Source organism: Colobus angolensis, unplaced genomic scaffold (assembly GCF_000951035.1).
Source record: "Colobus angolensis palliatus isolate OR3802 unplaced genomic scaffold, Cang.pa_1.0 Scaffold40, whole genome shotgun sequence".
Taxonomy (NCBI): domain Eukaryota; kingdom Metazoa; phylum Chordata; class Mammalia; order Primates; family Cercopithecidae; genus Colobus; species Colobus angolensis.
In genome coordinates, this window is record NW_012117377.1 from 3,377,705 (window position 1) to 3,405,570 (window position 27,866).

Genomic DNA, 27,866 nt, shown 5'->3' on the forward strand with positions numbered 1-27,866 from the left:
AAGGCTAGACATCTTAATTTACAATGACTTATTTTATCTACTTGAAATAATGTTTTTACTTGGCTTAGAGTTTGGGGTTTTTTTTTAACTTTGGACTTGTCTAATAATAATATCGACCAGCGTTCTTCTTGTTGACACTTGCCTGGTTTGTTCTAGTTCTTGTTTTACTTTGCTTTCTGTTTAAGGTGGGAGATGTGATTGGTGTCCTGCTGTGAGGGACAAAGGAACAGTGTAATGGTTTTCTCTTGCCTGTATTCTAAATCTCATCACCTGGCTGACAAAATTGATAGCAAGGTACAAATCTTATCAATCAAAATGTTCTCATTATTCAAAATACTTTTGCAAATTCTAATTTAGGATACCCCCCAGCCTGGGAGGTTACCAGACGGTTTCCTAGAGGAAGCTTAATAGAAAGTTTGGAAATACAGCCATAAAAGTCTCCCAGAAAGTAGAGCAAATATTCAAAGAGAAGGAAAATAAAAGAAGTAAATAAAATTAGAGAAACAGTTCAGTATGTCCAACATGTGAATAATGTAGGGGAAACATTAGGAAAAATGGAAGAAACCTTAAAAAATTCAAAAAAAATGTTGTAGAACTAGCAGATATGAACTAGCCAGAATGAGTTATGTCAGCAAGAAATGTTAGAATACCAAGGGCAAAGAGGGGAGACTGGAATCTTTCAGAGAGAAAAATAAATAACTCCCATACAAAGGATTAGAAATCCTTAGACTTTGCAATGACAATATCGGAAGCGAGACAACAGTTGAATGATGTCTTCAAATTGTTGAAGGAAAATTATTTCCAACTTTATATTCCATACCCAGAGAAATCAAGTGTGTGAATAGAATTAAAATGTTTTCACATGGTCAAGATCTCAAAAAATTTACTTCCATCTCCACTTTTCAAGAAAACACCTCAAGTAAGTGCTCCACCATAACTAGGAGTAAACAAAGGAAGAGGAAATTATGGACTTAGAAAATAGGGTCTTCAACACAAGAGACAGATGTGGCATATTGCCTGGATGAGGCTATATGGCTGTGCACTTACCATAGAGAGCAACCATCTCAGATGGAAGCAGGTCACAGCCTCCAGAATAGATTTATTCAAAAAGATAAAAGTGCTAATGCCTTGAATATATTGAGAAGGAATTTAGCTGACTGGCAGAGAGTTTGAGGGTTAAATTTATGATAAGTCTTAGAAAGGTAACCAAAGGGAAAAAGCATGACAGTTATTATACTGACAAATAAAGACAGTTGTATTTTGCAGGAAAGGAAAAATAATCATTATCAAATTTGAATGGCCATAGTTATAATAAATCAAATGTTGAATATTGATCTAATTGAAATATTGATGTAACTGTACTGAAAGGATGGGAAGATGGAAAGAATGTGAAGGTTTGGAGATATTCGGACATGGTGATGAAAAAACATTAATCTTCGTCTTCAGTATTGAGAAGTCATGATTTAATACCTAAAACCACAAACTGAAAACACAGAAACAAAAACCAAGAAGTAATCTTTAGAGATGTGGAAGTATATCTCCAGGAACCGGAAGGGGTGCCTCTGTGTAAGGATAAATGGCGTAGAGGCAGCAAGGGTGATGACTGTTTAGGCTGGATGTCTTGCAGAACTGTTTTTATTCCTCAGACTATGTGCACTTACAGAAACTTTGCAAAACACTAAAATTACCAACTAGAAAAGTTAACCAACCTCTCTCCATTCTCCAGAAAAAGATCAATACCTCAATGTGCTGGATTCCATTCCCCCTCAAAGACTACCAGTACCTACTCTTTTTCTTACTTCCTGCGGTTATTTCTCTTAATTGACCCATACTGTAAGTTAATACTGTTAACTTTGCTGTCTCCGCTCTCATGTTAAAAACAAACAAAAGCTGCCCTGACTTTGCATCCTACTTCAACTCTCTCCTCATTTCCAGGACATATTTGATCACCATCTTCACTTCACTTCTCATTCTTTCTTCATCCTATTACAATCTGCCTTCAGTACATGTCATTCCATTGATACTGTCCTTCCCAGGGTCACCAGTGACCTGCAAGGTGCAAATACAATGAACAGTTAGTTTACTATGTTTTCAGCAGCATTGACACAATTGACACCCCTTCTCCTTGGAAATACCTCTTTCTCGCTCTTTGAAATATCAAACTCTCCTTATTTCCCTCTCCCGAACTTCCACTTTGTTTCACTAGCTACTCCTTCACAGTGTTCTTTGACAGATTTTCACTTATAAATAGGGAAGGGACTCAGGGATCACTCCTAAATAGTCTTTCCTTTTTAATTCCTTTTAAAAAATGTAGTGGGACTTCAGGTACAGAGGGTTGAGTAAATACACTGACCTTATAACATTTTATGGAGTATAAGATCCATTCTCGTTTTATTCTTTCTATTCTTACTCTCTTTTTTTATTTCAGTAGTTTTGGGGGAACAGGTGGTTTTGGGCTACATAGATAAGTTCTTTAGTGGTGATTTCTGAGATTTTGGTGCACCCACCACCTAAGCAGTGTACACTGTACCTAATGTGTAGTTTTTCATCCCTCACCCCCTCACATCCTTCCCCGAGTCCCCAAAGTCCTTTATATGGTTCTTATGACTTTGTGTCCTCATAGCTTAGCTTCACTTAGCTTCTTATTCTCCTATACCCTTTCTCCTTTCAGACCCCTAGAAAACTATTATAATGTGTTTATTTTGTATCCTTTTGTTTAGATGTATTCCTGTAAAATTTCTACAGTTGTTTTGCGCAGTTTAAATTTTTATGTAAACAGTATTGAATTATGCATGCTATTCCCTTTGTTAATGATCTTCTCAATCAGTTATCTTTCCATAGGTGATATCTTCATTCCCAGGATGTTCAGTACCATCTTTATGTTGATATACTGATGATGCCAAACTTATTTTTCCAACCTAGGTTTCTCCTAGCTCCAGATTCACGTTTCCAACTGTGTGCTTAGTATCTCTATTTATCTAACTCAATACTCACATCTCAAACGTAATATACCCTAAATGATAAATCTTAGTTGGCGCCCCGCCCTAGTCTTTCATGCTCAGTAAACTACCACCAGTTAGTCAAGGTAGAAACCTGCGCATCTTCCATGATTCCTGAACTCTGCCCCCTTTTCCCAAACATATGCCTACACTATGCCAAATTTACCAGCAGATCCTGGTCATTTTACCACAAATTTATGTCTTGAATCCATTCACTTTCCTCTCTTTTTACTTTCACCAATATCTATTTGTTAATAAAACAAGTAAACTAATAAGCCGGGTAGTTTCCTAGAATAGTTAACACAGTAAAGGAAACAACATGTTTAGAGAATGATTGAGAGGTTGCTTCTTTTAGGTAAGGTGATCAAGCTAAGGATATCGTATCTTAGCTGAGAACTAAGCAATGAGAGCCAGCTATACAATGATAGAAGAGTATTCTAGGCAGACAGCTGCAAGTACAAAGGGCTTGGTTGAATGAATAAACAATTGTTGAGCAAGCTGATGTCGTCAAAGGGAGATAATATTCTGTCAATTTCAACAGTCTGAGAATGATGAAAACATCAGAGTAAATATTGTTTTAATTAATCCTTTGCTAAATTTTAATTTCGTAAATTTTTATTATTTCCAATAATGCTGATTTGTTAAATATATAAATATGTGTAGAATAAAGTGGAAATATTCAGTGTCTGATGTAAAGTATCCTCCTCTTGGAGTCATTCTATTGTAAAAGTGCCAGTTTTAGGGATTAACAAATAGCTGAATCCCAACCAGGATGAATTGCTTACTGCTATTGACACAAATTGCTCTATAAATCCCTACTTATCCTACACGCTCAAGTTCTTCAGGCTCAGAGAATGGGGGAAGCTAGTCTATCAGTTCTTCTCTCCCTCAAGAATATCATCCAGAGAAAGAAGTGATTGTGATCTTGAACTTTCCTGAAGCTCCCCCAATGCAATGCTTTCTACCTGACTTTTAGGAGGAACAGCGGGATAAGTAGCCATGGTCAAAATTGTAAGTTTATAATAATTAAGCTTTGTTCAAGCTTTTGCTGCCCTTTCTCTTTCAGGCACTCTGGACTCTCATGTTATCCTGCAATTTCTAAAAGTCATCAACTGGATTATTCTAGTCAGATCTGTTTTCTCCTGCCTAAGCTGATACAAAAGTCGATTACCTCTTCCTTCCTCTTTCAACTCAAAGATCATCAAATCCAAATTATTCAGATGTTATTATAAAATGTAACTCTCCACAGACATGGAATCAACACATCAGTGGCAGACTGGATAAAGAAAATATGGTGCATATACACCATGGAATACTGTGCGTCCATAAGAAAGCATGAGGTCGTGTCCTTTGCAGGGACATGGATGGAGCTGGAGACCATTACCCTTAGCAAACTAACGCAGGAACAGAAAATCAAATACTGCCTGTTCTCACTTATAAGTGGGACCTAAATTATGAGAACACACGGATACAAAGAGGGGAACAACAGACACTGGGGCCTACTTGAACGTGGAGGATGGGAGGAGGGAGAGGCTCAGAAAAAAATAGCCATTGGGTACTAGGTTTAGTACCTAAGTGATGAAATAATCTGTACAACAAACCCCTGTGACACAAGTTTACCTATGTAACAAACCTGCAGATGTATCCCTGAACCTAAAAGTTAAAATAAGATAAAATAAAGTTAAAAAATAAAATATATCTATCAATTTAAGTTTCCTTTAGTTTGGATTGTCAAAAAAAAAATAAAAGCAGCTGAGATATGAAAATTGGCACTTTTTTAGAGTAACAGTCATTTATTACTGACTCTCCCTGTAACAGAAATTGAGGACATTTCTGAGAGGTAATAACAAAATTATCCATTCTAAGAATGAACCGAGAAAACTGGGACTTACTATCAAAGTAATAATAATCATTATTTATCAGTTTATTAGCATATTGTTTACATGCTGCATAGATGTCATGATTCATTATTAGTCTTTTTTATCTCAACTATTGACTTGACATAAAATGTTTTGGCCCATAAATGGAGAGTTATTTGACTCACCTGATAAGTGACGTAGAGACATCATGGAACAATAGTTATCAGCATCCTTATAGTCAGTTTTAATGTCATAAAACACTGTTTTAGCCAGATGATTTGTGAGATGGTCACAATTTGTTACACACAGGAGTTAAAGTATCAAAATTTGAAAATTATTTTAAAAATAAGTAAAGCAGGTGCAATACTTTTTTACTCAGATAATATAGTATTCATACGTGCCCTTCTTTGAGTCAAAGAAAAAGGGTATGTTTCTAGCTATTAAGCAGAGAATTGTATGTAAACTTCAGGCTATCGTATCTGTGCCCAAACTGCTAATATTAGTACTTCCATGAGAGTTCATCTTTCAGATGAATAACATTTAAAACGAATGTGTCGTGTGCTGTGGAAAAGGGTTTTGAACTTCTAGGCTTAAAGAGAGCAAGTAGCCTGACGATCTCTAGTTTTGTCCTATATGGGCTATGTAGATACCAAAGGAAGAGCTATTCCTAAGACAGACCTCACTGATACTGCACACGGAGTGAATGCTGAATCACCAGAAGCACAAGGCAGAAGCAAAAATAAATCTTCTCTAAAGCAATACACTGATGCCTGAAGCCTCAAACTACTTGCAAGTTGTTTTTTTTCCAACTGCCATTTTGAGCACTCAAAGTTTAAAATGCTCACAGGGAAATTAGGTAACATAAGTATCTACAAAAGATAAATAACCATCAAAACAAAGCCACAGTAGAAATTATCAGACACAGACCATAAGACATTCATGTTTATTATGTTAAGTAATAAACATAAGCTTGAAGATTTTGACAAGGGTGCTGGAAACTAAAAATATTGTAGTATATATGGAAAAAAAAAAAACAAAAATTCCAGAACTAAAAATTTACAATAATCAAAGTTAAGAACATAATGGATGAGTTTATCAGCTGCCTAGACAGCAGAAAAAAGAACTGGGAAATTGAATAATACATTAAAATAACTATCCATAGTGAAGTACAAAAAGACAAGCGATGAAAATACAGACAAAAGGATAAGAGACAAGGAAAGAAACCAATCTCTACTTAAGCAGCCCAGTGATTTCCTACTAGGATCTATAAAAATAAATTTTTATCTAGATACATCTTAGTGAAATGACAGAAAGCCAAAGACTCAAGTTAAAAGATAAAGATTAAAGACAAGACTGGATTTTAAAATGTTCAACAGAATGATGTTTACAAAGGCCACATAAGAATAAAGGAAAGTTGAAACCAAAAGATTGGAAATGATATAATATGCAAATGCTAACCAAATATAAAAGCTAATAGTAATATCAAATAAACTCTGAGGCAAAAATAATTATTTGCTTCATAATAATAAAAGCTTTAGTTTACCAGTAATGGATACCAGCTTTAAATGTGGATTGTTCAATATAGATAGGAATGCTGAAGAAATAGACAAATACCAATCACAGCATGAGATTATTTAACATACTATTTTCAGCAACTGACAAAACAAGCATACCAAAAGTTAGTGAGAGTACAAAAGTTTTGAGCACATGATTAATAAACTTGACCTAATGAATATATGTGGGAAAATATATACACTAATTTCAGAAAATATATATATATATATATTTCAAGTACACACAAAGCATTTACACAAATTTACCACTTTATGGCCATACAGTTAGTCTTAACCAGTTTCACATGTTTGAAAATCTACAGCACTTATTAGCTGGCCTCACTGGAATTTTGCTAAAAACCAATAACAATAAGAAAACTAGGATGTCCCATGCATTTGGAACTTAAGAAATAAACCTCTATTCCACCCTGTACTGAAGGCACTAGCCAGCACAGAAGGGAATTATTCAATCAGTCAGTGGGAGAGGAGTTGGGGGGGAAGAGAGAGAGAGAGAGAGAGAGAGAGAAACTACCGTGATTGTGGTGAAAAGAAAAATCCACCATTCAGTCAATAGGAAAGAAAGACAAAAAAGGAAGGAAGGAAGGGAGGGAGGCAGGGAGGGAAGGAAGAACAATCATTGTGATTAGGTTAAAAATAAATAAAAAAAATCTACAGATAAAATTAATAGAATTAATAACTTTTGCAATGTTGCTGGATACAAGCTCACAAAATGGAAAATAATGTGTTTCTAAATACTATTAATAGTAGAAAATGAAATAAAAGATATTATTTGCAATAAAATTTTAAAAATCAATTACCTAAACATAATAATAGGGACCAAACCTCTACAGGGAAAGAATATAACTCTGTAAGCCTCGGAGATGACAAATAGACGGTGGGGAGGGCATATCCTATTCTGAATGGAAAGACACAGTAGTCAAAATAGTTATTCTTTTCAGATAGATGTATAACTTCAAAGCAATCCCAGTCAAAAATCCCAACAATGTTTTCATTTTAGGGTTTTTTAAAAAATGGAATTAACAGGTTGATTCTAAAACAGATGGAAATACAAAGCACCGAGAATAGTCAATAAATTATTAATGAAGGGCAAGGTGGGTGAATTGATTAAGACATTAAGTATTGTATTAAAGCTATTGTAATTTGGCGTTGGAACTGGCATTAGTATAGGCAGTATAAACTATATGGAATGAAATAGAATAGAAACCTGGAACAAGACCCACACATATATGAACACTGGACCTACACCGAAGGCAATGAGCGAAAAGGAAAGTCTTTTCATTTAGTGGTACTGGGAATATTGGGTATTCATTTGGAAAACAAATAAAATTTTAACATCTATATCACAGCATTCTAAAAACAAAAAAGCTAACTCCATGTTGATCATAGACCTAAAAAATGAAAGGCAAATTATAAGTATTTTAGAAGACAACATGGAAGAATATCCTCATGACCTCAAGGTTATAAAAAAAAGTGATAAAACATGACATGAAAAACTCTAACCACAAGGGGAAAGAACGTTTTAAATGAAGAATATTCTTTCATCAAAAGACACCACTAGGAAAGCAAAAAGGCAAGCCACAGAGTGAATGAAATGTTATTTGCGACATATATAAATACTAAAGTTCACATGCAATGGAACTCAAAAAAGAAAAAAAACTTCCCACTGCCCCCCCGCAAAATTAACACTATCTATACAGAGGAAGAAAAATAAGTTCTTTTTTATTTGCTCAACTTCACTAATAATCAAAGGACTGCAAATTAAAAGAATAATGAAATATAGAGCACATCTACCAGGCCGGCAAAAATTAAAAATTCTCGGCAATACATACATTGGTGAGGATAGAGCAGAAGACAAATTTTACACATTGCATCAAGTAAAAGCTAAAGCACTATTTGGAATGTAACTTTCGTTTATTCAGAAAGGTTAAAAATATGCATAAACATGGCTGGGCGCAGTCGCTCACATCTGTAATCCCAGCACTTTGGGAGGGAGGCGGGTGGACCACTTGAGGCCAGGAGTTCAAGACCCGCCTAGTCAACATGGTGAAACCCCATCTTTACTAAAAAAATACAAAAATTAGCAAGGTGTGGCACCTGTAATCCCAGCTACTCGGGAGGCTGAGGCAGGAGAATCACTTGAACCTGGGAGGCAGAGGTTGCAGTGAGCTGAGATTGCACCATTGCACTCCAGCCTGGGTGACAGAGTGAGACTGTGTCTCAAAAAAAAAAACACAAAAAACAAAAAACAAACAAAAAAGCATAAACAGCATATGAAACCTAGAGATACTCATACATATGCACATCACATTGTATACACAAGAGTGTTTATGGCAACACCATTATTTATGATATTAAAAATTTGAAAACACCCCAAATGTCCATCAACAGTAGAATGAATAAATAATATATGACAATAAAAATGAATGAACTGGAAAAACATACAACAACACAAATGGATCTTAAGAAATATAATATTGAGAAAAGGAAGCAAGTTGTAAAAACATTAACAGTATAAGTTCATTTATAGGAAAGTTCAAAAAGTCAACACTAAACTGTTTTAGAGATGCATCTATGATAGTACAATTATATATAAAAGCAAAGGAAGTTGGTATGGCAGTTACCTCTATGAAGGAGGGGTGATTAACAAGGGGCACGGAGACTTCTGGGATTCTGGCAATGTTCTCTCTCTGCACCTAAATGGTAGTTACATGGTTGCTTGCTTTACAGTAACTTATTATACTGTTCATTTGTGTGATAGTTCATCATTTTAAAAATATTTTTTGACAATGATACAGTTCTCTACATATTGATATTGAAGAATTCTGAAGCTATACGTTGTACACTGAGACATATGGTGTGGAAAAAGTTTTAAAATGAACGTTTAAAAGGAAAGGAAGGAAGGGAATGAGGGAGAGAGGGAGAGAAAGAGAGAGAAAAAAGGAGAGAGAGAGAGAGGGAGAAGATAGGAAACAAGAAAGACATGATCAACCTGTAGAAGATTATGGTAACCCACACACCAAAACAGTTCTTGTCTTTGGGCAGGAGGAATAGGTGGCCAACGGTCAAGGTTAGCAGGATTACTGTTCACTGTGTACTCTTTCGTGTCTTTTTAATTTCATACCATGTTAATGTATTACCTATTCAAAATAAAAAAATACCTAATCATGCTTATCCACAAGGGGTCACTATTGAATACCATTTAGCTCTAGTTCTAACAAGGGGAAAAAAACGTTCTGAATTCTTTATGTGATTAACAGGAAGTGAAGAAACAACTTCATTTATGTTCTTATTTTACTTTACACTGCATCATGTTCCAGAAAACAATGGCAATTCGCAAGTCATGCACAAAAGTATGACATTTAAAATGGAGTGAAAAAGACAAAACAGTGAATAGATAATATGAAGTCAGGAAAGAGTTTACAGAAGCATTGTGTCAGTCATCTCCCCTAGTGGTAATCAGATTCTAAATTTTCGATTCTAAAATTACATTCTAAATTTTCTAGCATCTGGGCTAGAAAAAAAAAAAAAGGGAAGTATGGTCAGTTACACAATTCAAAATGTTGATCAGGAGAATATGAAAACCTTGCAAAAACTTTTCCCTGGTAGAGCCTATTAAAAACAATCCATGAGGACCCTTTAGATGAAATTCTTGATTGGTCTTAATCACAAAAATGATCCACAGATGAATTATAAAACCATGTCATCTTACTCTCTAAGGGAGGTATGAGATGTTTTTGGACTTCAGATGAGAAAGGTTCCATGCATGGTTAATCATGAATGAAAATGAAACTAAGAATATATGCTGTAGAAAAAGAAGAAGAAAAGCCATAAGACTGCTTAAAAATTTCCGTGTCTTACACAGAGGATAGAAAAAATAGAGTGTCTCCAATTGGATGGATTTTTTAAAAATTTGGTTATTGTAATGAATTTATTTTTTCTTAGAGCTGAGCTAATTGTACTTTGGCCAACTAATGGGTTAATACTGTCAAGGGAAATTAGCCCTGACTAAACATTGCCGCTGGCTCATAAATGCACTGGGCTTTGGGTGGTATAAAAACGGAGAGAAATCAGTGTGTAGGAGAGACACAAATCAGTGTCCCTCAGTGACAGAAGCAACAGTAATTGTGAAAAATACTTCAGCAGTTATGGACTCATCTGTCATTCAAAGGAAAAAAGTAGCTGTCATTGGCGGTGGCTTGGTAAGAATTTTCACATGGATTATTGTTGGTGGTGGTATTATGTTAACTATTATATTACTCGTAATTATTATTATTCGTCACTTCTACAAATTGTTGATTTTCTTGTGAAAACTTATCTGATATTTAAATATAGCTTTTTTTATTTTTTTCTTTTCATAGATTTAATATAGTATGGGTTTTAGTCTGTTCTTTTTCAGGAAAGGTATTTTATAGCCATTAAGTATAAAGGTTTCTGTTTTCCCTCATCATTTTGGTTAAGGATTTGTTAAAAAGCAAAAATAATGCAAATTGAATTTGATTTTATCCCCAAATTGACTATTTTTTAGGAACAGGAATTAGTCTTAATATTCATTTTAATAAAAACATTTGTCCCACTTTGTTTAATAACTCAGTTAATGCTGTCTAATGAGAATAAAAGAGTCAAGAAATATGAAGCTAACGTCAAAGTATCATGTTGAATGTTCACTAGTTATATGAGTAATTGGAAATAAGATTTATGTGGTCGCCTGACTTACTTGACTCTTCCAGTGGAGCGCCTACGGCAGTGGAGTGTGGTGTTTACCTTTCACTGAGCAAGTGACGTAAAGGTGCTGGGACTTGCCGCACACCTAGCAAGACAGAAGGAGAGGTCACTCTGCTTTCATAGTTATGGTGCCAAAGGTAGTTCTGTTTAACGTGGGTCTGCTTCGATTTAACTTTGCTTTTTCCCCTCTCAGCAGAATTTCAGTTTCAGAATATAGACATCCCAATTAGTCAAGGTTAAATCATTTCCCTATCACCTTTGGTCAAATCATTTGGAGACTTTTAATTAATTCATTCATGTATCCACTCAACAAAAAATTTATCGAAGGTGTAACACTGTTCTAGGCTGAATATAGATGGTATATTTTATGCCACACATGTATTTATATAGTATATGCTAACTGTTTTTTTGATCTGCCTTCCTTAGTGTCTTTTCCCCAAAGTGCTAGAAAGTTCTTTGAACATTTATGATTCTAAATTTTCATTTAGAAATGCTATCACATGATGTGTCGGTCACTGGTTGGGACATGTGTTGTCACTGCTTCATACTAGGCTTGTGTCCAATTCTCTCCTATCAAAATGTTGCACAAAATAAGAATTAATGTGTTCAACAAAATCTTATTACTTACTAAGTGCCAACGTTGTTTTAGAATAAGAATTATTCTAAATAAGAATTAATGTGTTCAACAAAATCTTATTACTTACTAAGTGCCAACATTGTTTTAGGTAGTAGGGATGCAAGGGTGAGAATTCCAGAGAAGAAAAAGACAAGGAAGAAGAAAACAAACAAGATAATTTCAGTTAAAGTGAAGCACTATGAAAGAAATGAAAACAGACTAATGCTGTAGAGAGTCGCTTTGGGAGTACCTGTTTAGAATGTGGTAAGGGACAGCTGCTCTGCTGAAGGGACATATTCAGCAGGGACCGGAGACCTGAATGATCAGATAGGACTAACCAAGTGAAGATCTTGAGAAAGAACATTTCAGGCAGAGGGAACAGCCCGAAGAGAAACCCTCGGGCAATAATGAGCTGCCCAAGTTCAAGGAGCAGAAAGAAAGGCAGGAACCGAATGAGGCCAGAGAAGAGTAGCTGATGAGGCCAGAGAAGCTGACAGAGCCAGATCTTGTAAGATCTTAGAGGTCCAGGCAAGATCAGATTTTGTTCAAATTACTATCGGAAGCTATTGGAGGATTTTAGGCAGGAAATTAAGTTGTGATTTTAGAAGGTCCCTTGGACCATTATGTGGAGAATGACTAGGAAAATTTTAAGACAAGACAGACCAGTTAGGAGGCTGTTACTTTAGTTCAAGACTTAGACTAAGGTGGCAGCAGTGATATCTCATTTTAAAAATTGTCTCTTAGAAATCCAAGGGAGAGATAACAAATATGTGATTGGATATATGGTTTTGGGGGGCATAAAATGTGGGTGTTATCCATGGATTTCTCCCTGAATAACATGAGATCATTATCATGTAACCACGTCATACATATGCTGGAAAATAGGATACAAAAATTACTACTTGTGTATTAGGAAACAACTAAAATTCCTCTGCAAAAGAATTCTATCCATCCCATTGCTCAGGTCCATGCTTAGGCATCATGTTTGATTCCTTTTTTCATTTTATGCAAATGCTTATTCTTCTTTCACTCCATCAGTAAGCCTTGAGGCTCTATATCCAAAATACATTTAAATTCTAGCCACTACAACCATCCTGGCCCAAGCCATTATCACCTCCCATCCATATTCTTGCAACAACCTCCAAATTAGTCTCCCAGCTTTAACTCCTGTTCCCTTATAGTCTGTACTACACACCACAGCCAGAAACACCCTTTTAAAACATGAGTCTGATCATTATCACGCCCTGCTTAAAATCTTCCAATGATCTCCCATTACAAATAAAAAAAACCCAAACTCTTTACCAAAAGTCCTGTCTGAACTGAGCCTATCTTCCTTTCTGGCTTCACCCCTTTCCCTTTTTATTTTTTAATCTTATCTACCAGTATCAGAAATTACACACTTCGGGTTTTTTTTTTAATTTTTAATTTATTTTTATTTTTATTTTTATTTTTTTACCTGTTTCTTAAATATCTACTCCAACTAGGATATAAACTCTTATTGACCAATGTATTCCAGAGGCTGGAATTATGCCTAACATTATGTATTGGGTGGACGAATAAATGAGAGGAATGAGAAAACTTAATGATACAAAGGTGAAAAAATAATAACAGATGCATGTTTGAATATTGAGAAAATTATTTTTAAAAGTATTGACTAAATAGAGCAATTCAAGAAGGTTAATGTCTTTGCATAGAGGACAAGATTACATTTTTGCCCATCTTCTTCTGTTTTTTTTTTTTTCCCACCCTCCTTTCCCATCTCCTCCTTTCCATAAACCATATCCCAGTACCTTATACTGTCTAACACATTAAAGGCTCTCCCCTGGCCCCTAGAAAAAAAAGTAAAAGTTGAGAATCTTTACTTAGACATCCAAAAAATGTAGTGAACTTCCCTCAATTCTTATCAGTGGTAGCTTACCATGTCTAGTAACCTTGCCTAGTGAAAAGTCACCCTGAGAAGTTGTTCTTGCTCTGATGTAGTGATCATCTGATCTTGGGTTAATCCAGTTGATTTCCTTTCTTTGAAGACACGTTCAGTCAAAGAGATCAACAAATCGGTAAATAAACTCCTACTGAGAAACAAAAGGTAAAAGAAACTAAGCTATAATCATAAACCAGGTAAAGTTTAAATATTGAAAAAAGAGTGGGAAAATACATTAAAATAGCATTTCAAGATCATTGACCTAAATATTTAGAAAAACCACTGTATTGACCGATATTTTCCTCCTTGTGTGAATTACAACTCCCCTATCCCTTCTCCAGCCAATGGGATTACCTCCTGCTAGTTCCAGAAGGTAACTGCAGGAGGATCAACCTGTGAAGACTTCTCCTTTCTTTAAATGCCTACAGGGCTTTGTTTGCCATTATCAAATGCTGCCTTCTGTCAAAATTTTGTTATGCATAGTTTATTCCCCATAGAAGCTTTTTACTTTGTAGATCTAAAGATTATTTTATCTTTGGCTCCTGCTACCTTTACAAAGGTTTCCCAGTGCTTTATAATGTGAACCACACTAAAATATTTTCTGTGCATGAGTTCGATTTCAGAACAAAGTGGAGAATCACTCTTTTAGAAGTTATAGGAAATTTTTTAATGGTTTTTTTAACACAACTATGCCATAAGGAATGTAGTCCTTTCAGAGAGTAGCTTAAAACAGGATTTGGAAAGTAATCTCAATTTTGCAGGCTGGAAGGAGTTCTACAGGTGTAGCTTTTCAATTCTAGCACATCAGTTCAGGAAAAACCTACATTACAAAAAAACTGCCATACAAACTGCCTTACTTCATGTTAGAGTGATATGTTTTCTTTTCTTTATGAAGTGGGAGAGAAGTAGACAAGCCAGAGAAGTAAACAAAGGCCATGTAACCTAAACAGGTGACCTTAATCCATGTCTGAATTCAGTCCTTGAGAGTCAGAAAATACTGCTTTTGATAGCTATTTTCAGTGTTTACAGGTATGATGAAAGTGATCAGAGCAAAAAAGCACCATTTCAGTGACAGCTAAAGCTACTCAAGACCTCATTTTCTGACTGAAGCCAAGAGCCTTGGCTAAGAGTACTATTAAGCATTCCAGTCTCAGCTGCCTCCTGCTGTTGCAATGTATGTCGACTATTCTAGCATATATTTTGGAGATGTATTTTAGGATATCATTCAAATATTTCTTCTGTTCCTTTCTGCATAAAAGAAACCCCACTGTAGAGGGTTTTGTGATCTACTCTCCCTATGTTTGACCCAGCAAAGTTGTCCATTTAGTAGTATTTAGAGGGTGATGAGATTTGTACGTTTCGACTTATTGTTGATAATTGTGCCCTGCCCCCTGGAATTCAAGTCAAGTCAGTGGACTCTGCTGACGAAATTGCCTTTGAGGTACTTTGACCTTGACTCTATGAGAGTTTATGTCTCACAGCTATAGATGTTAAATCTTGTTGTGGATTTATAGGCTCAAAATGGTCTTGATGCTAAACTGTCCCCAAATGGTGTTTCTGTTCTGTTCTCAGGATTTTTCCACCTCACCCCTTACTTTTCACTCAGCTTCACGGGATGGAAACAGTGTTATTCAGTGAGGAGACTTGGAATAGCAGAGTTTGCAACCAGCTGGAAGCTCAGGAAATCTTACCCTATGGGTCTTAGTTTCTTCCTCTTGGGCTAAAACTAGACTGCTAGTCTTTTAATGCTAAGATTCTACTGCTTCTTTTTCACACTTTCTCGCTCACAGATCTCTAGCTTTGTTCTCAACCTACTCCTTTCTAAAAGCAGAAATCAAATGTCACCCAGAATTTTCACTTTCCCCGAAGTAAACATCCTTAGCACAGATGAACCATCAAATGGCTTATAATCCTGGGTTGAGGTCTACACAGAATTTGATTCAAGTGCATACTTTTATTTTTTGCAAATATTAATGAGCTACACCATGAAAAAGACCTAATTACTGTTAACCTTTATTGTCATTATTTTATCAATATGAAAATAAACTAAGCTCTATTCACTCTACTTTTGTTTTGATACCAAACCAGGTTTGTTCTGCCAGCATGCAGTAAGTCAGTTACTGAGATAACAAGTGTATTAGTCCGTTTTCATGCTGCTGATGAAGACCTACCTGAGACTGAGAAATTTATTAAAAAAAAAAAGAGGTTTAATGGACTCACAATTCCATGTGACTGGGGAGGCCTCACAATCATGGCAAAAGGCAAAAGGCACGTCTTACATGGTGGCAGGCAAGAGAGGGCGTGCAGGGGAGCTCCCTTTTACAAAATTATCAGATTTCATGAGACTCATTCACTGTCACGAGAACAGCATGGGAAAGACCCGATCCTAGGATTCAATTACCTCCCGCTGGGTCCCTCCCACAACACATGGGGATTATGGGAGCTACAATTCAAGATGAGATTTGGGTGGGGACACAGCCAAACCATATCAACAAGTTTTGCAGTAAAGAGAAGATTTTATTCACAGGAGAGCCCAGCAAGGAGATGGAAGAACAGCTTTCAAATCCACCTCTCCGAAGACAGGGCTTAGAGATATTTATGGGGTAAAGAAGCGGGGTGGTTTAAGGTGTGAGGGAAGGTGATTAACAGTGGGGAAAATGAAGTCATAGGTGGTCTGAGCACGCATAATCGAGGTTCACAACTCTTCATAGGACACGTGTTCAGAAAATGGTGGCATTAGCATGCTCTGAAGGTGAAGTTTTTGGCCTTCTGGTGTCAGAAAGTCACTTCTTGGGCATTTGTGCAGGCCCAGTTGAAGGGCCTGCAACTCTCTTCTTTCCTTCTTCTATCTGCTTTCTCATTCTCCTATCAGCCTTACTCCATGGTAATAAGGTCCAGGAGTCAATGGGGGAGGTAGAAAGAGGGTTGGTGGCCTCTCTCAAGTAGTTTAAACTGGATAAGAGCTGCCAGCCTAGTTCCTGAAAACAAAAAACAAAAAACTGAAAAAACCTTTAAGCAACCATTACCATAGTGACATACATGCCAGAGATGTTGTCTATAAGGAAGCTAGTGACAGATTAGATGTATATTGTTTGGCTACATGACTTTTAGCTATATGGGCTTTGAGATCAACTAGAAGTAAGCAGTAAAAAGCAAGCAAGGCAGGCTAAGTTTGGTGGGCCTCACCATGTTAGCCCTGGGTTTCAGTTTTCTATTTCATAGGCTCTGAGCCTTCTTAAATATGAAAAACTCTCATTAGTGCCCCATATCTAGCACCTTCTTAAAACAGAGGTGGAATGGATTTCTTTGTGGCTGTGCGTTATAAATCCCACTCTCCCCTCAGGGAATTCCTCCCTCAGAGATTCCTTCATTTGCTATCTGGTGAGAAGTATCTGGAATGGAACCATCAACTTTAGATAGCTCCAAACTTTGTTAAGTACCTGCAAAGAGTGTGTCTTTCATTCCTTCTCACTTGGCCCGTCCTCCTCCCAAATACTCTCAGATTATTTCCCTTCTGTCCATATTCACTCAGGCATTTATCTAGTCCTCTATCTGTTCACTCAAAGAAAAAACAAAAAACAGCACCCTCACGCACTGTTGATGGTAATCTAAGCTGCTATTTTTTTCCTGGAAAAGAACTTGAAAATATACACATCTGTAGTCTTAAAAATATGGAGGATTTGGCCAGGCATGGTGGCTCATGCCTGTAATCCTAGCACTTTGGGAGGCCTAGGCGGGTAGATCACCTGAGCTCAGGAGTTCAAGACCAGCCTGGGCAACACGGTGAAACCTTGTTTTTACCAAAATACACAAAAAATAAGCCAGGTATGGCGGCATGTGCCTGTATTCTCAGCTACTCAGGAGGCTGAGACAGGAGAATCACGTGAACCTGGGAGGTGGAGGGTGCAGTGAGCCCAGATCATGCCACTGCACTCCAGCCTGGGTGACAGAGCAAGACTCTGTCTCAAACAAACAAACAAACAAACAAAACAAAAAAAAAAAAGGTGGGGGGCAGGGGTTTGCAGAAAGCAGCAATAGCTACCTCACCCTTGAAGTTGACCTAAGCATGACATTGCATTCAGAGAAACAATTGTCCTTCAGCCAATGAGAAATTAAAAGGAAATAGAAACTAATGTGGGCTCTCAAAAACACCAAATCTGGAGTGTACTCAAAACTCACAACAAAACCTTCTGAAATAATCTTGCCCCACTCAATCTGAATCTTTTTCATGTGCTCTGCAGTTACTCCAAAAGCAAGACAAAAGAAGATTGAGCAGGCTCCTCTTACACTCTAGACCATCAGTATTCTCTCCCCAGCTCACTTCAGACTCTCTTCTTTACCTCTTGGTTTTCTCATTCCCCTGTTATCCTTACTCCATTCCCCCACTAGTAACAAGGCCCAGGAGCCGACAGGGCAGAGAGAAAGAGGGTGTTGGAGCTCAGGATTTGCCAGTGTTTCAATCTCTTTTATTCAAAATTGCCCTTTGGTGGGCCATTTCATTAGTGAGATTTTATCAAAAGAAACGTGTATGCATCATACAATCATTTATAATGCTAAAGAATTAAAATAACTTGAATATCCAAATATAAGCATACAATAAAATGTAAGGCAAGTATTAAATACTTTTTCTTCAGACATCTTTTGACATGGAAACGTATTTAGAGTACACTTTTTATTTTTTGAAAGAAATTATGAAAGAAAATATACAACCCGTTACCATTTTGAAAAGAAATGTCATGTATTTTACATACATAGAAAATGTTAATATTGGTTACCACTGGTGGTAAAATTGTGAGAAATTACTCTTTTCTTCACATTTACCTGTATTTTCTAATTCATTAGAATTTGTGGTTTGTATCACAGATAAAAAGATAGACAAAACACAAGCCATACAAATATTATTCCTCTCTGAGAATTTACTGCCTGGTGAAGTCAGACAAGACTATAAATAAATAATTCAAGGCACTTGAGACATTAAAACACATGTATACATATATATATATGTATATAATTACAGAAGAAAAGGCAGACAAGTCTTTTGGAGCAGTAGCGGTATCAGGAAAAACTACACTGAAGGATAGTATTCAAAGGCATGGAAGAATAAAAGTGCATGGCATATTCAGAAAACATATAGTAAATGTAGTATGCCTATTACAGATGGTGCATGAGAATAGTGCATCATGAACTGGAGAAAGAGGTAGGGATCACATGTAAGAATCTATTATGTCATGTTGAAAATTTGGAATTTTATCCTGAAAAGATGAGGAGCTAATAAACAACAGTAAGACAAAAATACATCATTCAATGTCTGATTTAGAAGATAATTAGTGAGGCCGGGTGCGGTGGCTCACGCCTGTAATCCCAGCACTTTGGGAGGCCGAGGTGGGCAGATTATGAGGTCAGGAGATCGAGACCATCCTGGCTAACACGGTGAAACCCCGTCTCTACTAAAAACACAAAAAATTAGCTGGGCATGGTGGCGGGTGCCTATAGTCCCAGCTACTCGGGAGGCTGAGGCAGGAGAATGGCGTGAACCCAGGAGGCAGAGCTTGCAGTGAGCAGAGATCACGCCACTGCACTCCAGCCTGGGTGACAGAGCGAGACTTTGTCTCAAAAAAAAAACAGAAGAAGAAGATAATTAGTGATTGGGCATGATGGCTCATGTCTATAATACCAGCACTTTGGGAGGCTGAGGCAGAAGGATCACATGAGCCCAGGGTTTTGAGACCAACCTTGGCAACATAGCAAGATCCTGTCTCTACAAAAATTTAAAAAATTAGCCAGGCATAGAAGCACACCTGTAATCACAGCTATTTGGGAGACCAAGGCAGGAGACCACTTGAGCCCAGGACTTCAAGGTTGCAGTAAACTATGATCCCAGCCTTGTATGCTTGCCTGAGTGACAGAACAAGACCCTATCTAAAAAGGAAAAAAAAAAAAAAAGATGACTAGTTCTAGTGCAGAGTGCAGACTGAATGCATAGAGACTGGCGAAAGAGGGTTATTACAAAACTGTTGCAGTAGCCTGGTAAAAGCTAATGAGGGACCCATGTAAGGACAGAGCTGTGGGTGGCAGATCTGTTGTGAGAGAGACTGAAGAGGAACAGTCAGTAGGACATATTGCCTAATTTCATGTATACTAGTAGGTAGAAAGGGATGTTAAATATTCACCAAGCTATCCTGGTTGGGTGAATTAGTGAGTGCAATTGCTATTCTCTAAGATATGAAATATATAAGGAGGAAGAAAGTTTATGGAATACAGAATACAGAAGAAGGAGAAAGAGAGGGTTGAGGAATGGGAATAAGTCAAATTTTAGCTATGTTGAGAGGGAGATGCCTATAGACAGGTTCAGTAGTCACAGATGGAGTTCAGGACAAAGACCAAGACTAGAGTAAGTCATAAATTTTCTTAAGAGCACTCATGGACTGTGAGTCATTCACCTTCTCATAAGAGGGAAAATCAAGACCACTGCTGGGCTTTAGAGATCAATTCCAGATGACACAGATTAGAGAACTCAGGGTAAGGATAAAATAATAAAATAATATTTGGCATAACATATGCACTTCTGGAAGATGTAATAGTTACTAACAAAGTATGAAGACACTTTGATGTGCTTATTGCATTATAAGTAGAGTTAACAGTCTGATTCTTCTCATTGCATTGATATAACCAAAGATCAAATTCTTGAGACAGCAAACTATAGTTTCATGACCAAATATGGATTTCAAAAACTATTAACAAGTTTTTTAAAAGTTGGATAGACAGAAAACTCAGAAACATTCATGATTCTTAAGGATTAGGGAAGGTGTTATATGCTTCATCAAGTCAAAAGTAGTTGACACATGTGTAATATTGCACTATCAGATTAATTTCAAACACATTATATGAAAAGACATAAAATGTATGGAATTTTTATAATCCTGTTTCCCCTTCTTGTTTTATTTGTTGTTGTTGCATATCAGTTCAATGTAAGATTCAAGGGTCAACATTTATCAATTTAAATGGTTTACTGTTTTCTCATGATCACCGGCTACTTGAACAATTGCTGCTACAGGGGTCACATGGGAACTGACAGAAAACCTAAGCAACGGAAGACAGGAGAAGCATACCCTACCATTTACAGAAAGGAAATATTCAAATAGTATTTTTAAGTGGTAGGTTAGGCATCCCTATAATGAACTGAGATGGGGTCAAAAGCACACGACCTGTAAATAAGGAAGTATGAAGAAACAGAAGAAGAAAGTGGAGAAGCGAGAGAATGACAAATTGGGTAAATCCGTAATTGTGTGACCAAGGAATGTCCTCAGAGTCTTGTACGCACAAACAGACCAGACTGGTTATTCATAAAATATTAATTTGCAAAATTATTTTGTGAGCAAACATCTCACTCTTGTGAACGTTTAGTGTTTCAAAACAAACACAGAAAATTTTCATAATTGTTCGTGTCCTTACTGGAAGCTGTCCTGTCTCTATTAAGGTTTTACCCTCAGAACCAGAATCAAAAAATCTGTTTATTTCTCCCAGCTGTCTAACTCTGTCCAATTTCTTCTCTCATGTTCCATCCTCCTTGACTATTTATGTTCAGGAACGCAGCTGTGCCTTAACCAAGAGTTTGTGGTGGGCTTAGCATGCTTTACATACCACATTTCCTTTCCACTTATATATTTATGTCTTAGTCCTTTCTGCCAGCATAACAACTCAAGGTGGCACTGATAGTTATTCCCAATTAAGCACTTTTTACAGAAAGTGAGAAGGGAAAGAAAATTACAGTCTGAAAGTTATATTGTTAGCCACACACATTACTACCTCTTCCGGCTGAACTGACATAACATCTACCAATGTATTTTTTCTTTAAATTTATTTGAACTTCAGTTACACAGAATTGGGATGATAGTCATATAAGCTTTATTTCATTACGCACTATTATGACGGGTCTTGGAGAAAACACTTTTACTTCTTTGTCTGTTTATTAACAATAATAATAATAAGCAGTCATGAATCTACTACTCAACACAAGAAGTGGTAGATTGCTAATGACTTCATCAACTCTGTACTTCTCCCCGACCCATTAGAAGCATTATGCCAACTCTTATTTATCACTACTTTGCATTTTTATATATCATTTTATCATATATTATTTACATATTTATCTCATATATACATGTACATATAAATACTAGCTATGTGTTTCAAAAATTACATATTTTCATATATCTACAGTTTAGTCCTGATTGTTTTTATTTTGTATCATGCAGTATAAAATCATCTGAGTCTTATTTTTTCACATATAGTATTGCTAATATATTCATATCATATTTCATTGTGTGGATATGCCATAATGTGTTCATCCATTCCTCTCTCATAGTCATTTGGGCTATTCACAGCTTTTCATATTTCATTGTGTGAATACGTCATAATGTGTTCATTCATTCCTCTCTGATAGTCATTTGGGCTATTCCCAGCTTTTTTACTTGTCTATTTTACCTATGAAAGGCACTACACTGAACAGCCTGGCACATGTCACCTGATACACATATAGCAAAAGTTTCTCTTGTGTATATGCCTTTAAGAGGAATTGCTGGTTTGTTCAATATGTGAATATTCAACTTGAAAAGATAATTACAAGCCATGTGTAAGAGATCCCATTAGGCCTCATCCTCTCTAGCATTTAATATTTTCATGAGCCTAAGTTAGATTTAATTTTATTGTGCCCACACTACCCGAGATCCCTTATTCTCCCATAAAAACCATTAATACATGTTCAACTGGCAAACACGTAAGTGTTGGAAAGGTATGAATTGGCATCTGCCAACCTTAGAATGATTGAGGCAGAATCTCCACCCTGGTCATCCCGCCTTTTCTGAGATCCTGGAATCAATTTTCATCAAAGAAAAGGAACATAACAAACCCATGCAACCAGACCATTGGCCCATCATTGGCTTGGAGCTGATCCTTTTTCAACATGGTCACTGAGAGCTTTGTTTGCAGCATTATATATTGTAGCTCCTTTACTGTGGTTGAATTTTTAGGAGATGGATGAATGGATTTCTTGCTTCTGAATCTCAGTCTCCCTCCTTTTAGGCCATTTCCCTACATTAGATTTTCACTGATCACTTGATGTTTCGATTGTGGCTTTAGCATCCTACTTGCCTTCCTCCCTACCTGTTTTCTCAGTAAGAGAGACTCATTTCTATTAGGCTGATGCAAAAGTAATTGTGGTTAATGGTAAAAACCGCGATTCCTTTTGCACCAATCTAATAAATGAACCTCCTGTGTCTTCATTCCAACTCTCCTGACCCTGTTGTCTTTTGTGATAATTGACTTCCTAAAAGAAAGAAGCAGAAACTTCTGGACCAGTTAAGGACTATGCTTGAAAATAACTCAGGGGTAATTTCTACTGCATTTGTTTTGGTCAAAGCAATCACAGGCCCTTCTAGATTTAAGAGATTGTAGAAATAAACCCCATGTGTTGATGAAGGAGTATCAAGATCACACTGGAGAAGAGCATGTAGGATAAGGGATATCATCATGACCATCTTTGAAAAATACAATTTGCCACATTCGTCAAGGCAAAATTAATCTTTTTCATGTGTGTTTTCTAGGACCTCACTTATTATTTTCGTTCTTTACATTGATTTTTACGTGTGAGCCCAGAACTATTTTGTAAGGGGTCTGTGAAATAACATGCATACAAAATTGTGAGTAAGTAGGATAAAATTACGTGACTTAAACACCTAATTATTTTTAAAGTATATGTAGATGATTTGTGACGAAATTTATTATATCTTTTTAAATAATCCATGTTAGAAATTCAAATAATATAAAAGAATCTGCAAATTTTTAATGTAAGAAGTGGGCCTCCATACTCAAACGTGGTTCATTAAGCATTGATACATTTATATGTTTGTCTCTTTTTACTAAATAGGGTGTTTATTGGGCACAAGGACTTATCCTGGTAACCTCTGACTCCCTAAAATTTAGCAGATTAAGTTATATTTAGTAGGCGCTCAATAAATTTTGGCTTCACTTGGTGACAAACTTTACTTAAAAATGTAATCTCTACCATTATTTATACACTGAACAAATATATATAAAGCACTTACTATGTTGCAAACACAGTGGTAGATGCTAGGAATAAAATGGTGAGCAGAATCTGTTGCTAGCTTAGAAGGATAGACAGATATTGATTATAGAAGCACTCTAAAGATGTAAATTTTCCATTGTGGTAAGCTTTTTGTTTTAGTTTGCTAGGCTTGCCAAAATGAATTACCACAAACTGGGTAGCTCAAGAAACAGAAATGTATTGTCTCACAGTTCTGGTGCTAGAAGTCCAAAATCAAGGTGTCGGCAGGGTTGGTTCCTTCCGAGAGCTATGAGAGAAAGACCTATTCCAGGTCCCTCTCCATGGCTTGTAGATGGAAGTCTTCTCTCTGTGTCTCTTCACATCATCTTTCCTCAATGCACGTCTGATTCCCCTTTTTATAAAGACACAAGTCATATTGGACTAAGGCCCACCCTAACGATATCATCTTAACTTGATTACCTATATTAGGATCCTGTCTCCAAATAATGCCACATTCTTACAGTACTGGGGGTTAGGACTTGAACATATGAAATTGGAAGGATGCAATTTACCCCAAAGATAAAGTTCAAAGCACTGTGAGAACTCACAGTTGCAAGATTTGAGGTAGGGTGGCCCAGGAAGTCTTTTTTTAGGGAGTGAAACTGAGTGGAGACCTGGAGGATGAATGGAAGTTTACTATGTAAAGAGGAAAGATAACATTTCTGGCCATGGATGTAATACATGCTAAACCCCTCAGTGAGGGGCAGCATGCTGAATACAATGGCTAAAAGAAAGATAGCAAGGCTGGGGTAGAAGGGTGACATGATTAGATTTGTATATTTTAAAACACGGGGAAAATCAGAGGCCTATGGTGATGTCATTTTTTTTCCAGAGAGGATTTATGTTTGTTTCTTTTGGGTGGCTGTGATTACCAGCAATCAAAAATTAATGCAATCTGATCAGGACTAGAGATGATTTCCAGACAGGCCCTTGGAGCCCTGGTTTCCTTCCAGTTGGTCCTTCTCCTGGGATGTACCTGTTTAGGGCCCTGATCTAAAACCTAAGGGGTTTATCAGAACCTGCCCTCCTGAGCAAGGGGTGTGGGAGTGTTCCAGACTCCAAATATGGTACTTCTAGTTTCATGAGTCTGTCAAAAATTCTACTGAAGTCCTCAGCCTCTCTTGCATTCGTAGATGCCTATAGGCGTGGCTCCAAATGCCAGGTTCATCTCTCTGCATCTCCTTTTCCTCTCAGTAGAGGTATTAGTTCCAATGACCTATTACACCATCACCCTAAATGACTGCTTGTGGAAAATAAATTGGAAAGAGACAAGATGAATGCTGGTAGAATACACAGAAAATGTGATATTAGTCAAGCATAATGATTCCAATAACTAGAGGCAGAAAGGTGAAAGTGAAAAGAGATGAGTAGATGGAAAAACATTTTTAGGTAGAATTGGCAGAACTGGAAATAGAGTATCAAGGAGAGATGGTGACTCCTTTCTAGTTTGTGCAACTGGATGGATGGCATATCATTCACTTACATAGGGAATATGTGGAGAGGATTGATGAGATGGGAGTGGATGATTGCAAGTTTCAATTCGGATCTGTTGATTTTGAGGTGCTTTGAGACATACCAGAAGCTATATCACTTAAATATTTGTATGCATGAGCTTGAAAAACAGATCTGGATAGGAGATATAAATTTTCATATCATCATGGATGGAGAAGACAGACTTGGATGGAGATTTGAGAAACTCCAATATTTGTCTGTCTTTGCAATGGTGAAAGAGGAAAAGTGGGACTGGCCAGAGAAGTATGAAGAAAACCAGAAAATGAGAGAAGGTTAGTGTTTCCAGAAGGTCTAGTTAACGGTATTGATTACTGTTGAAAATTCAAGTATGATAATTATATACAGATGACTTTACCAAATACAAGTTGCTAGTGATGAGGTAGTAAACTACCACAACCTATATAAAGCTATTGGGAAGACAACACTATAAAGCTTTAAGAAGACAATAGATCAGAAAAAATTCTTTATGATCTCAGAATAGGCAAAGATCTCTTGAACAAGACATTCGTAATTGCATTAAAAATAAAATGACAATTGTAATTACATTAATAATAAAATAAAAGATGGATGAATATGGTTACATTAAAATAAACAGCTTCTCATCCTCAAAATAGACTATAGCATTTAAGAAGCAAGGCACAGAATGGAAGAAGATATTTTTCATGTTTAAAAATGACAAAGACTCTATATTCAGACTCTACGAACAACTAAAAAAAGAAAAGAAAAAAGAAAAAGAAAGAAAAGAAAAAAGATAGGCAACCCAGTAGAAAATGGGCAAAAGACCTAAACAGACGCTTGGTAAAAGAGGAGATCCAAACAGCCAATCAATATATGAAAAAGTGCTCACTGCACTCCAGCCTCGGTGACAGAGCGAAACTCTGTCTCAAAACAAAACAAAACAAAACAAAAAAAGTGCTCAACTTCTTTAGTAATTAAGCATATGCAAATTAAAACTACCTTCCTCTCTGACTTACCAGGTCGCACCTTCCCACTCCACAATAATGAAAAGTTTGAGAACATCAAGTGCTGGCAAAGATAAATTCTGAGAAGCTGTTGGTGGGAAAACACATTACGAACAAATTTTGAAACAGTTTGGCATCATAAAAGTAAAGGCACATAAACTTTTGACCAGATATTCCATTTCCATGCATAGAATCCTCGAAAAAAAATCATCATATATGTACCAGAATTCCTGCACACAAAAAAATGTTCTTTGAAGCATTGTTAACATATTCCCAGACCAGAAACAACTGAAGTGTCCTTTGACAGTAGAATGGATAATCTGTGATCTTTCATGTAATGAAGAATCATCCAGTAATAAAAAAAATGGATGACCTTAAGTTTACATGTAATCATGTAAATGAATCCCATAATGTTGCCTTAAAGAAGCAAGATGCAAAAACAAACACACACACACACACACACGTACACACACACACACACACACGTACACACACACACACACACGGTAATTCTAACTATATGGTTAAAAAATGGGTAAATGGCTGGGCACAGTGGCTCATGCCTATAATTCTAGCACTTTGAGAGGCCAAGGTGGAAGAATCACTTGAGCTCACGAGTTTGAGACCAGCCTGCGCAGTATAGTGAGACCCCATCTCTAAAAAAAAACTTAAAAAATTTTAATGGGTAAAATTAAAGTATATTGCTTAGAAATATGTATACCTAAAGGCTAATATATAAAAAAGCAAGAATGGGTTATCATGAAAGTCAGAATAATGTTTACCTCTTTGTGAGAGGAAGGGGACTATAACTGGGGAGGAGGTGGGGGGAGTTTTGGAGGAATGACGCTATTCTACTTTTTGACCAGAGTAGTGCTTATAATGGATGTAAGGTTATAAAGAATTGCTTTCTAATTATTCTGTAAGCTATATATGTTTTATGTTATTTCTGTTTGAAAATTACCTCACTATAAAAAAGTAAAAAAAAAAACGACTTCTAAAATTGTATTACTTAATCTTGGATAAATATTGCTATTTTTGCCATTGATACTTTTCAGCAGAAATTGAGTAAATCAATGTGATAAATGAGGCTAGTAAAATATGACCACACATCATGTGAGGCTAGTAAAATATAGCCACACATGATGCTTCATTTTACTGCTAAAAATTCCCTATATTTGTGGAATCAGATAAGTATTTAATTTTTTTTTTTGTTAATTTCTAGGTTGGCTCATTACAAGCATGCTTTCTTGCAAAGAGGAATTTCCAGATTGATGTATATGAAGCTAGGGAAGGTACGTCCATGGTGAAAAATGCAGGATGAAGGCTTGGCATCATGGCTCCTGGCACTTTGGGAGGCCAGGGCAGGTGGATCGCTTGAGGCCAGGAGTTTGAGACCAGCCTGGTCAACATGGCAAAACTCCATCTCTACAAAAAATACAACAGTTAGCTTGGTGTGGTGGTGTGTGGTAGGAGGATTGCTTGAACCCAGGAGGCGGAGGTTGCAATAAGGCAAGATTGCGCTACTGCACTCCAGCCTGGCTGAAAGAAGGAAGGAAGGAAGGAAAGAAGGGAGGGAGG

At 36.7% G+C, this 27,866-nt stretch overlaps 1 protein-coding gene across 1 annotated transcript in view; it reads left to right on the plus strand.

Annotated features, from left to right (window-relative positions):
* The first annotated feature begins 10,158 nt into the window (after positions 1 to 10,158).
* The window catches only part of KMO (kynurenine 3-monooxygenase (kynurenine 3-hydroxylase)), a 48,961-nt gene continuing 31,253 nt past the window's right edge, over positions 10,159 to 27,866 (plus strand). Inside the window, exons 1-2 of the mRNA XM_011955688.1 lie at positions 10,159 to 10,631; positions 27,511 to 27,580. Coding sequence (XP_011811078.1) covers positions 10,578 to 10,631; positions 27,511 to 27,580 — 124 coding nt within the window. The 5' untranslated portion in view covers positions 10,159 to 10,577. The remainder of the gene's footprint in view (positions 10,632 to 27,510; positions 27,581 to 27,866) is intronic.